Source organism: Pseudonaja textilis, chromosome 2, assembly GCF_049901715.1.
Source record: "Pseudonaja textilis isolate UNSWEBS1 chromosome 2, rPseTex1.2, whole genome shotgun sequence".
Classification (NCBI taxonomy): Eukaryota; Metazoa; Chordata; class Lepidosauria; order Squamata; family Elapidae; genus Pseudonaja; species Pseudonaja textilis.
In genome coordinates this window covers 109,781,677-109,794,920 of record NC_141991.1, presented here as the reverse complement: position 1 = coordinate 109,794,920, position 13,244 = coordinate 109,781,677, and the positions used below count along the sequence as shown (strand labels likewise).

At 42.2% G+C, this 13,244-nt stretch overlaps 1 protein-coding gene across 1 annotated transcript in view; it reads right to left on the bottom strand.

Moving 5' to 3' along the window:
* Nucleotides 1-10,166: 10,166 nt before the first annotated feature.
* The window catches only part of FASN (fatty acid synthase), a 51,951-nt gene continuing 48,873 nt past the window's right edge, over nt 10,167-13,244 (bottom strand). The window contains exon 43 of the mRNA XM_026701880.2: nt 10,167-11,705. Coding sequence (XP_026557665.2) covers nt 11,568-11,705 — 138 coding nt within the window. The 3' untranslated portion in view covers nt 10,167-11,567. The remainder of the gene's footprint in view (nt 11,706-13,244) is intronic.

The following is a 13,244-nucleotide window of genomic DNA, read 5'->3' as shown; positions in this document are numbered from 1 at the left end:
CCCGATTCAAGGAAAAATAGATCCAGAGGACCACCTTCTTTGTCAGGGAGCCGTCCGTACCCCACAAGATGAGATACAGATAGGAGCAGAAGGCTATCCCATCATGAGAAATGCTGCTTTAAATGCCTTTCGCAGGGTCCCTGATCCTTCTCAACCTTCTTTGTCTTTCAACAAAATTCTTCAAGGCCCTTCTGAGCCATACACTTCTTTCATTGATAGATTATCAGAAGCGCTCAACCGCCAAATAGACAACCCCCAAGCTCAAGCTGAACTTCTTGCCAAACTGGCTGTTTCTAATGCTAATGCAGACTGTCAGCAAGTTCTGAAACCTCTTCAATCCATTCCCCATCAGACTATCGCTGACTATATCACAGCCTGCCAAATCGTAGGGACTGAAGCTCACCGTGCATCTGCTCTTGCTTCAGCTTTAATCTCTTCTTTTGCTATGACTGCCCCTCGCTCTGGTAATTGCTACAACTGTGGAAAACCTGGTCATTTCCGCTCCCAGTGCCGCTCACGAGGGGGCGGCAGGGCACCAAAGGGACGAAGCCCCCCCGTTCCCACTGCAAGACCAAAAACAATCTGCCCTAGGTGCCGCAACGGTTATCACTGGGCCAGTCAGTGTCGTTCCAATCCTTCCCCTTTGTCTCAACCCAAACCTTATTCCACAGCATTTTGACCTTCTAGTCATTGACCTTAAGGATTGCTTCTTTTCCATCCCTCTTCAACCCCAAGATAGGCTTCTATTTGCTTTCACTGTCCCGGAACTGAATAATTCCAGACCCACCAAAAGGTATCAGTGAAAAGTCCTTACTCAAAGGAATGTTAAATTCTCCCACTATGTGCCAACATTATGTTGACACGGCTCTCCAGCCATATCGCAATCTATTTCCCTCCTTTCTTGTGTATCATTACATGGATGATATCTTAGTCGCAGCTGATGGCCCTAAAGGTACAGTAGCGACAACCCTTCCCATTCTCACTAGACTTTTGACTGCTGCTGGTCTACACATAGCTCCTGAAAAAATACAATCTCATTATCCTTTTCAATATCTTGGTCACAAACTCCTGTCTTCTGCAGCCACTCCTGCCTTACCTTCTCTGACTCTCCCTCCCTCTCCGACCCTTGTACAACTTCAACAATATCTCGGCACGCTCAATTGGGCACGGCCTTATCTTTCTATCACTACTGCAACTCTTTCCCCTCTATTCCATGCCCTCACGGGCTTGAAACATCCTTCAGATGTGGTTCATCTTACAAGCCGGCACTTGGAGGCACTAGCCCAAGTCAATAACGCTTTAAAGCACGCCTGGGTGGATTGCATCATCCCTAACTGTCTGCTCTCTTTGGCTGTCTTGCCCACACCAGCTCTTTTCACAGCCATTCTTTTCCAAATTGATCCCAAGACAAAAAAGCTATACATCATCGAATGGCTTCACCTCCCTCACACTCCTAGAGCAACTGTCACCTCTAGAGCCCTTCAGTTCGCTCTGCTTTGTATCAAGGGACGTCACCGAGCAAAGGCTTTGCTCGCTCACGATCTTCAAGCTATACACATTCCTTTCAAACTCTCAATGGGAACCCCTTTTTCAGACGTCAGATGTATTACAGGACGCTCTGGAAAATTGGATTGGTCCCATCTCCTGCCATCTCCCTTCTGACCCCCGTTTGCAACTAATTAAAACAATACCTATTACCTTTTCCTCTCCAGTAGTTGCTTTTCCATTAATTCAAGCCATCAGAGTTTTTACTGATGGCTCTAAAACTCATGGTGCTTGTGTCTGGTATGATCAAGGTAACTGGCACAAGCAACTGACAAAGCCCCAATCATCAGCACAGCAAGCTGAATTAGCTGCTTTTAACGTAGCTTTGAAAACATTTACTGAACAACCAATCAACATCATAACGGATAGTCTATATGTCTCCCAATTGGTCTTACATATTTTTGAGGCATATCTATCTCCTTCTATACAATCATCATTAATGACACTGTTGCTTCAGCTGCAAATGCTTATTCAATTTAGGACCCATTCTCTATTTGTAGCCCACATACGAAGACACCAACATCTCCCAGGTTTCCTTTCAGAAGGGAACCAGGTAGCTGATACTGCCTGTAAAGTACTTCCTATCAGTATTAAGATGCCTCAACCTTCCCCTCTATTAGCAGGGGAAAGTCATAGTTATTTTCATCAAAACAAAAAGGCTCTGGTTAAACAATTTGGCATTTCTCTGGAAGAAGCAACTGCAATCATACAAATAATGCCCCACTTGCAGTTTGCAAGCAAAAACTTTCCTCAAGGGATTAATCCCAGGGGCATACAGGCTTGTGAGACATGGCAAATGGATGTCACTCAATTCTCACCTTTTGCCCCTTGGAAATACCTTCATGTGTCTATTGACACCTATTCAGGGTTCATCATGGCCACCCCTCAAAGGGGAGAAATGTCAAAGCACGTTATCAATCATTGTATTCGGACCTTCGTAGTACTGGGACCGCCAAAAAATCTAAAAACAGATAATGCACCAGCCTATATCAGCTCTCAATTTTCTGAGTTCTGCCATCACTGGTCCATTATCCACAAGTTTGGGATTGCCTACAATAGCCAGGGGCAAGCTATTGTTGAAAGGGCTCACCAAACCTTAAAATTGGCATTACAACGATACATGGGGTCAAATGGCCTTAAGGGCCCCCCTAGCCTCCCAGTATTACAAAATGTGTTAAATGTTTGTCTGTATACGCTTAACTTCCTCAATCTCACTGGCACCCCTCCCCTGTCTGCTGCGTCTCGACACTTTACTAAACCACCTGTTCCCACTTCGAGACCACTTGTCTATTATAGACAGTTACCTGATCCTGCGTGGAAAGGACCTGCCGAATTGATCACCTGGGGTCGAGGCTACGCAGCAGTCCAGCTTCCTGACAGAACTCTTTGGGTTCCTGCAAGGTGTGTCCGCCCATATCACCGCCCACAACCAGCGGAGCCATCACCCGAAAAAGATGACAGCACTCTTCTTCTTCCTGCTTGGCTGTTCGTTTCGCTGGACTGATGGGACACCCACCAGCCTTAACGCCCACAAACCATACAACATCACATGGGTCATCAAGGACGTATATGGGCAGGTATTGAATTCAACACACAGCTATGCCAAAATTGACACTTATTTCCCACACTTACAATTTGATTTCGCTGAAATGATCGTGGGCAAAACAGCATATACAAAGACAGGATTTGAGACTCCACAACCAAGCTCAAACCTAGTGAAAAAACTCCACCTTTATGTCTGCCCAGGTCATGACACCTCTCCAGACCATCAATACACTTGCGGTGGCCTATCGGACTACTTTTGCAAATCCTGGAGCTGTGTATCCACTGGTCACATCTGGTGGAGCCCTCCCTATGAAAATGACTTAATCACCCTTTCCCGTTCAAAGGAGGATAGATCTTGTGAAGGGCCAAAAAAGGTCCGCTGTAACATGGTCACTGTGGAATTCACTGCAAGGGGGAAAGCATCTACATTATGGGACACTGGAGCAAAGTGGGGGGGAAGAGTGTATGACACCATGGGGTATGATTCTGGCAACATTTTTTACATACAACGACACGTACACATACCCACCTCTGACCCTGTGGGACCAAGTGCCAAGGAAATTAAATCTTCCTTTCTATAACCTTTACCAACAACAACTAATCCCCTGCTGCCACTTCTCCGATCTTCCTATAGTGTCCTGAATGCTTCTAACACTTATTGTTGGTTATGCTTGTCTCCCACTCTGCCATTTTATGAAGCAGTTGGATCCGCACAGGCCATAAGAAATGACACCTCGGACTCCCAATGTAGATGGCACGATAGTACCACCATCACTATCACTTCCATAATAGGACAAGGCTGCTGTTTGGGCCACATACCTGAGAATTACTCACAATTCTGTTTAAATGCCACCACAGGAAAGCACCTATGTGACATGTACATACCGGCTCACCGACTCAACCTTAATACAGGAGGATGGACCCAGGTATTTACCACCTCCGGAGGCAATATCAGCAAACGCCTCCAGGGTCAATACTTCATTCCTGGAGATGCCTCAATGTGGGCATGCTCTATGGGACTGACAGCCTGTGCCAGTGGGGATACTTTAATCAAGCAAAAATCATTTTGTATTCAGGTACAATTGCTTCCCCAAATTGATGTATATAACTCAGAAGATTTTGTTTCTTTACTAGAACCTAGACAATATAACCTTAGAGCAAAAAGAGAAGTAGTAACTGCCTTAACGCTAGCTGTACTGCTGGGATTAGGAGCTTCTGGAGCGGCCACAGGTATAGCTGGCCTTGTTACTTCTGATCAGCATTTTCGCCATTTAAGCGCCACCATAGATGCAGACTTACGCCGCATTGAACAATCTATAGTTGCTTTGCAGAACTCCCTCACTTCCCTATCTGAAGTTGTTTTACAGAATAGAAGAGGTTTAGATTTGTTGTTCCTCAAGCAGGGTGGGTTATGTGCAGCACTGAAAGAAGAATGTTGTTTTTATGCAGATAGTTCAGGAGTGGTTTTAGATTCTATGAAAGAGTTAGATAAGAGACTAAAGGAAAGGCAAAAAGAACGAGAGGCTCAACACACATGGTATCAGGGTCTGTTCAACTTCTCCCCATGGTTAACCACCTTAGTATCTGCCATTGCTGGTCCTCTTATTCTCCTACTTGTGCTCTGTACCATTGGCCCTTGTATTTTGGGCAAAGTTTTGGCCTTCTTAAAACGCAGATTAAGCCAGTTGGATTCCAACCTGTCACGAACTCAAAAACAGGTAAATATTCTCATATCCCATACACAAGAAAAGCAACCTTTGTTATCATTCTCCTCGGACTCAGACAACGACGAAATCATCAAAAGTGTTGGTAAGGATAGAACATGCATCCTAATGCATTTGCAAGCCTCAGACTCAGAAGAGGAGGGGGCGAGCAAAAATTACCATTAGGTAGTGTTGATATCACTTTCCAAAAAAATAAAAACAGAGGAGATGTTGCAATGTACTGGTACTGACTGATACGGTAAACGTGGCAATGCTCAACCTTGTAAAAGTGATGGATGGACAATGGAATGTAGCCACGTGATAAGGTGCTGTGTGAAAAAGTACTAGCTGGAGAAACTGAGAAATGAGAGTAATATGGGAGAAACGAAAGTTATGGAGATAAGAGTAACTGGGAGGAGCTAAGAAGTAGGAGCATAAGATATCAGCTATGGCATAGGTTTGCATTAGCATAATTATGTAGAAAGCTTCTTTGTCCTGCTATGACGTATGCATGTAGCCTATAAAAGGAGTACCCACCATTATTAAAGTGCCTTTTTCATCCCGAGTAAACACTGGTGCCGTGTTTTATTTATTTACCATGAGAAGGCCCAGGGCTCTGAGTCCAGACCCTGTCGTCGCCAGGAAGCAGGCAGTGAAAAGCCACAGTGCCTACCGTTCCTGTCCTATTGTTTCTTTTTATTTTTCTTATATGTACCCATTTCATGTATTTATAACTATGTTTATACTTACACGTTATCTTATAATCGCTTGACAAAATAAAAAAAATGAAGAGTCGCTCTGTTGTACTGAGCTGAGGAAAGTCGGCTTCCCCGGAAGAGGGAATTGACGAAAAATAATGTAGGGTTAGGTTAGGGTTTCTGCTTTCCGGGAAAGACTCGTTAGAGATTCTCAGTCATCCAGGTCACGGTTGTCCCGAAGGTGCTTTTTCCGGAGGCAACTGGACTTCTGCTCTACAGACTTTTAGCTATACAATTTGGGATGAACACCCTTTGAATGGTGTGGGAACAGGAATGGATTTCCAGAGAAAAAAATTGCAGATTACAGGAACCAGGAGCAGGACTCAGGTGACCTTGAGGACACAGATAAACCTCCAAGTGCTTCAACGACCCTCTCTAAAGGGATGCAAATGACCAACTGTCTACAAGGAATATAAATCCTTCCATTCCCCACTATCCTGTCAGTGCTGAAGAAGCTTCTTGGATGACAAGCTTCAAAAGAAAAAACAAGAAGTCCTGTTTCCTCCAGAAAAAGCACCTTTTTGGGGAAAGAATCATTTAGCAGTCTGCCAAAAAGTCAGCCAGCATCTCTCCTGGCTCAGTTTCAGATCACTGCAGCCCAGTCACTTAATTGTGGCAAAGCCCGGCAGATTTTATACTCTTGAGGTCACCTTTCAACAGCATGGAGACAAGGAGAGAAAATGCTCCTCTATTCTGGTACAGCTGTAGAATCTCAGGCTGGGATGGAGATGAAGGCAATGTCCTAGGGCAGTGATGGCAAACCTTTTTGTTGTGGTGTGCCAAAAATGCACGCATGCTGGCACCCACAATGCATGCAACACCCTGCCCCCCTTACCTGTACTGTGCATGCGCATGCCTCCCAGCTGATTTTCGGCCACTTTGAGGCCGTTTTTGCCCTCCTGGAAGCTCGAAGGGAGCCTCTGCAGCCTCAGGAGGCCAAAAAACGGGCTTTCTGGAAATACCAGAAGTGCTTGTTTTGTGTCCTCCTAAGGCTGCAGAGGCTCCCTTCGAGCCTCCAAGAGGGTGAAAACGGCATCAAACGGGCTGACAATCAGCTGGGAGGCATGCACATGTGCAGTGCAGGTAAGTTTGACTGGGGCTCGCATGCCCGCACAAATGGCTCTGCGTGCCACCTCTGGCATGTGTGCCATAGGTTCGCCATCACAGTCTCAGGGGCAGAGCAGAAATATCTTGCCTAGAACATTTTGTAGCATGGCCAGGATCAAATGAGAAAGGGATAATACAGGTATGTGTGACCACAATAGAGCCCAAAATTTATGTTGCTAGGTAAGACATTTGTTAAATGAATTTTGCCCCATTTTATGACCTTTCTTGCCACAGTTGTTACATGAATCACTGCGGTTGTTAAATTAGTAACCCAGTTGTTACGTGAATCTGGCTTTCCCATTGACTGTGCTTGTCAGAAGGCAACAAAAGGTGATCACATGACACCCAGGACACTGCGACTGTCATAAAGATGAGTTAGCTGTCAAGCATTAGAATTTTGATCATATGATCATGGGGATGCTGTAGCGGTCATAAGTGTGTAAAAGTGTGAAAAATGGTCATAAGTTACTCTTTTCAGTGCCGTTGTAACTTTGAAAGGTCACTAAATGAATTGTTGTAAATTGAGGACTACTTGTAGTTTTGCTCACTCAGTTCTTAGATGACTATTTTGTTGTGAGATGCTCATGTCCTTTGTGCAGTATGAATAGAAAGAATCTCCTGATAGTGTGCCAAATGGAAAGATAAGTGTCTTTTTATTTTAAAGTATGTACTTTTATATTTTACATAATCAGATAAGTATTTCAACCTCAAACTTCAGTATAATGGTAACACAGCATGGCAGAGGACATGGCTCATGACTGAAAGTGGAGTCAGCAGACCTGAAATGCTTACTTTGTTATTTTGTTCAAGGGGTTTGCAGAGAATTAGGGACAAAACTGATATAAACATTTCAGGCCTGCCCATTTCAGGAGGCTCCCAGGACATAATGGTGTGCTAAAGTCTACAGATTTGTAATCCCTGACTTATTGACAAGAAATCCTGTTACCAATAAATGCTGACATTAAGTGTTAGTCAGATCTAATGGTGAACCCCGTGCCTTGTACTCTTCTGTTCTGTTCATTGTGCTTGCAGCTTGAAATCACAGCAACAGGTAAAATGTAATTTCTAAAGTAATTTGTAATTTGCTGTCTTTTAAACATTATGTTTTAGGTCTCATGACTTCTTTATCAAGTCAGACTCCAATTTTGCTTTATACTGAGTTTTGGAAAGATTTTGTCTGATAAGATAGCCAATATTAGAGGTAGTCTTCAATTACAGCTGCAGTTGAGACTGGAATTTCTGTTGCTAAGTGTTGAATTGTGACATGTAACATTCTGCTTTATGACTGCATCACTTAGCAATGGCAATCCCAGCAATCCTGGTTGCAGTCTAAGACCAGAACTGAATGGGTCATTAAATGAGGGCCTCCCATGACCATATGGAAAGAGGCAGGAGTCCAAGTCAAGCAGGCTGGCAGGGGAGAGCTGTGGATGACTGCTAAGGCTGGACAGGCAAATTCAGCAGGCAGCTACTAAAGACCATAGGCAGATGCCATGGGCAGCACTACTAAGTGTGGGTGGGTGTGGGGGTATCACAGGAAGCACTAAGGAGCGTAGACAGGCACTATGGAATATGAGTAACTTTGCAAGTGAAAGTCACAATCGTGATCACATTACCACAGGACACTGCAATTGTTGTAACTGTGAGGCAGTTACCAAACACTCAAACCACAATCATATAACCACAGGGATGCTGCAATAGCCACAACTTTGTGGCTAATAGCAAGTCCTCCTTTTTCAGCACCACCATAACTTTGAACCATCACTAAACGAGTGGCTGTAATCTGAGGACTACCATACATATGTTGCCTTTTAGTATGCAAAAGCAGTAGCAGCCATGGTTTGGGATACAAGGTGGGAACTTCCTGACACGTCATTGTGCTATGGGATAATGGGAAGATGCTGATACTTTAAAGAGAAGCCTGAAGAGGAGGCATGGTAAATTAAGATTGTGGTGAAATTATAGTAAATCCATCCAACTGGCAAGTGATATGCACTACCTGTGAGAATTTCAAACAGACAGCTTACTCAAATATTTGTGACTCAACTGATTCTGAATAGGTAATGATTTTTTACATTAATTTATACACACACCCAGTTGTACGTAAGAGGCTGTAACAAAAGTGGCATTAGGTATTTATTTGAGCAAATTCTATTAAAAATATATTTAACTAGTTACAAGACCTTGCTGTCTTGCAATAAACAGTGCAAAAGCTATGACTACTATTTCCTGACATCTAAGTCCCAGTAGTTGTTTTAGGTTCCAGTCTTGGCATTCATGAATATGTATGCAGGTAGGCAGGTAGGTACGTATGTATGTACGCATGCACACACACACACAGCTAATTTTAAAATAGCTTTGGTAGAATATTTGGTTGCAAGAATTATCACCCATTAAATTTATTTCTGCTACATTGTCCTAATTCAGAAATATGTATTTTATTTTTATCAACAAGCATTCAAAAGTGAGTCAGTGGTTCTTGCTAGACAATAGCTGTGGAGGAAGTGAAGATGCTTAAAAAGTGGAGTGAATATGTGGTGGGCCCTCTTTTCCTCCCAAGATTATCCATTGAATGAACTAAAGACAAATTCAGACATGGCACAAATCATGTTAACATGTGCTTATGTACTCTTTATAATGTTGTGTTAAAATGTTTTAAAAGCAGCCAGTGGAACCTTGCATTTTAGGAATTTAGCGCAAAAGCAATTTGGAATAATCGTATGGGTAATGTATTCAGTTTTGTTATTGTTCACTTGTTATGAGGCAGAATAATTTCTGATAACGTCCCTTTAAAGCATATTTTAATGCTGCTGGTATAATGGTTGCCTTCAGAAGGATTTTTTTTCTGTAATACAGGTAGTCTTCAACTTAACGACCACAATGTAGCTTTTAAATTTCCATTGCTAAGCAAGACAATTGAGTTGTGCTCCATTTTATGACCATTTTTGCCGCAGTTGTTAAATGAATCACTGAAGCTCTTAAGTGAATCTGGCTTCTCCCATTGACTTTGCTTGTCAAAAGCCTGCTGGGAAGGCTTGGTGATCACATGACTCCAGAACAGTGCAACTGTCAAATACATGCCAGTTGTCAAACACCTGGATTTTGATCACATGATCATCGGGATGCTGCAATGGTTGTGTGAAAAACCAATCATAAGTCACTAAATGAATGGTTGTAAGCCAAGGACAACCTGTATTTATACTTATTCTCATATTTTGCATTGTCTTTTCAATTATATATAAATGTTAGTCCCATTCTGCTATTGGGAGTGAAGGCAGCTAGAGCTTTCCAATTGTAAAAAATATTGTCACATAATTTTTGTTTTCACCAGCTTTAAGTATTAAACCAAATGGAAGACACAGATTAAGGTACTTGGAAAATACGTTTATGCAGTCAATCAACCACTCCAATCTGAATATATTAAGATCTATTTTTCTTCCAAAAAAAAAAAAAAAACCCAGCAGAAAAAAAAGTGGAAGAAATGTAAAAATAGACAATGAATCGTATGGCAGATTTAAAGTGTTTAATTCAAGAACAGCTGCAGAAAAAAATATGCATAGAGTTTTTCCTAATGTAAACATAAAAAGGGGGGAAAGCACAAACAATGGACAGATTTTTTTTCCATTTTTCATTTCAAAGATTAATTAAGAACTAAAAGCATGCATGTAGCTGCATGTCCACAGAGGATGGCTAGCCAACTCATTCTCAGCAAGTATGAAATGTGTGTGCCCCGATGCTAGTAAAATAATCCAGCTGAGAAACTGGACTCAAAGAGTTTGGAGAGGCACTACAGTTCCTCTCATTGCTGGTTTTTCAGAGTATCTCCACTGTATCATTATTGCAGCAGAAATGCACTGACTCTTCTACAATCATCTCCAACACAAAAGAGGCAAAAATAAAAGAAGAAATGTAATCAACTCCAGTAATTTTTAAATTATTTTTTACATAGGAAGTTTTGCAGGTATTGAAAATTACTACCAAGTTCTGCTTGAAGAATGGGGAAAGAAGGATTCAGATTCTTGTCAACAAGAAACTGTAAATCACAATTCTTAAAGTTGCAAATAGGGAATAAACAAACTAAACCAAAAGCATTTTGGGGAGATGTTGGGCTTAGAAGAGTGTATGTACTTAATTTATGCATTCCCAAATAAGTGAAAGGAAGTATTTAAAATTTTGATAATTGGATCTCATTCTTGGCCAAAAAAGCATGCCACTATATATGCCCGGAATTACCGTATCCTTACTTCAGAACCTGGATAAAAGTTTGGCAATTTCGCAAAAGAAGCCCATACTAAGCAAAGCAGAGAAAGGCTTTGCTTGTGTGGGGAACTTTCCGTTCCCTCTAAATGACAGGAGTTTAAAACAAATTTTAGTTTATTTTTTTTTTAAAAAAGATGATTAAGCGGGAGAAAAATATACTCCTAAATGGAGTATTTCATTCTTATTGTTTAGTCAGTTACAAATTAAAACAATGCACTTCTAGTAAAATAACAATGCAATAAATACCTAGACTATTTCAAGTTAAAAATAATAGGTACAAAAGAGCCTCAGTGGAATTAATGTACTGTTATTTCTACAGACTGACCCTTCACAGACATAGGTGTCTCCAAAATCAGTTGTAGCTTCCATCCTTGGTCACTGGACTTGGTTAATTCCATTACATCCTTTGGAATACTTCTAGACAACAATACAATACAATACATAGTACAACACACACATACACATGTCTGCTCCTAATTTTGTTTCTCTGCCAAATGATGTAAATTGTTGCCATCAGAATTGTTCCTTGCAACTGCGCAACAAGAATGTTACTGTACTGGGGAGAGATGCTGATCAATAAGACTCCCTAGGCTTGGCTGTCAAGCAGATGACAAAGTTCTTGGGGTTGTTATCTAGCCTTCAGAAGTGTCTAGCCTTCTCGAACACTGTCCCGAGATTCTGCTAATGTGCTGTGAATGATCCCAATGATAGATTCAACGCCTTCTCCCTCTAGGACACTACGATGGTCTCCTTCAACAACATGGACAAACACTTTCCCATCACAGACCTGCAAAGGGTATAAAGATGTAGAAGAAAATATTACAAATTTCAGCCATGAATGCTTGCTTGAAATCTTAAGGTCCTGCGCTTATAATATTGGCTCCTTTCTGTAGATTACTTCCCATATTTCTTTCTTTGATCTCTTTCAGTCAGCCACAACAAAAGCAAGGTCTTTTTGTTCCTGTTTCTTTCACATATCCATTCTTAGAAACCATTTATCTTTAGCTATAGCTATTAATGGGTAGATCGTGACTATTTTTGCAAGAAATCAATAGAAAGAGTGGCATCATATATTTATAGTTGCTTCAAAGTCTGGCAATGATGGAAGAGTGCCAAAAAAGGGCAAGAGAGAAAATGATACCAGGTATCATCCTGTGATTTACTATTCATTCTAATTTTAATGATGAAGAAAGGGAGAATCTTTATTTTCCTTTTTTTTTAACTAATTCTTTTTCTGTGCACTACTTCCCATATTTTTCTATCTATAAGACACTCCAGAGCATAAGACGCACATTAGCTTTAGAGGAGGAAAACAAGGGCGGGAAAATATCTGCTCTGCCTCCCAGCATCCATCCTGTATTCATCTATCTAGCATGCTTGCAGCAAACAGCCTGGTTAGCTTCAGCATGTTACCGTAGCCCCAGCACGTGGCTGGTCAGGACTCCACTCCATTGCACCTACCATTGCTCAGCTGAGCGACACCTAGATCCTGGCTTCCCGTAGCCCTGCCAATCAGTGATCTGGCCAACCAGAAACTGCCATTGCTGCCTCCTCCATGTCTGCTGCCTCTGCCAGGGATACTGGAGCCTTTGCTGTGGAATAGCTGATTGGTGGTTGGATAGGCCTCCTGGTATACTGCCGATCAGCTGTTCTAGATGGTGGGGATTGCTGCCATTTGCTGTCACCACCATTTGGCTGCAGCGATAGGCGGAGAATGGCGGCAGCAATCCCCGCCGCCTACAACAGTTGATTGGCGGTATTCTGGGAGGCCGATCCCACCACCAATCAATTGCTCAGTAGCGAAGGCTCCAACATTCCCCGCCGGCACCAAATGGTGGCGGCGACAGTTCACCGCTGCTGCCCCAACCCCCCTCTCCCCCCACAACATTCGCTCCATAAGACGCCCAGCCATTTCCTCCCACTTTTTGGGGGGGGGGGGGGGGGGGGGGAGAAGTGCATCTTATAGACCGAAAAATAGGATAGATAAGCTTTGGTGTGATTAGCAGTCCATTTTGGGAAGTACGGCAGTGAAGAATGAAAAGTGATTGTTCTTGAAAACCTCTTAAGCACTTCAGATAAGAGTTCACAGTGATTTTGTATTCTAAACTTTCCTGGCTATCTAACTTGGTTAAAATAAGTTAAAAGTTAACACACCATTATTTTGGGAGAATCATGGCATTTAGTAGGAAACAGGATGACAGATCAACATGTATACATGCTAAATCAATACGACTTATTTCTACTGTAACATATCAAGAGTGCAGCTGATGTTTCTTTAAGATGAGAAAGCCTACTAGGTGAAAAGCCACATAATTGGGGTCATGTA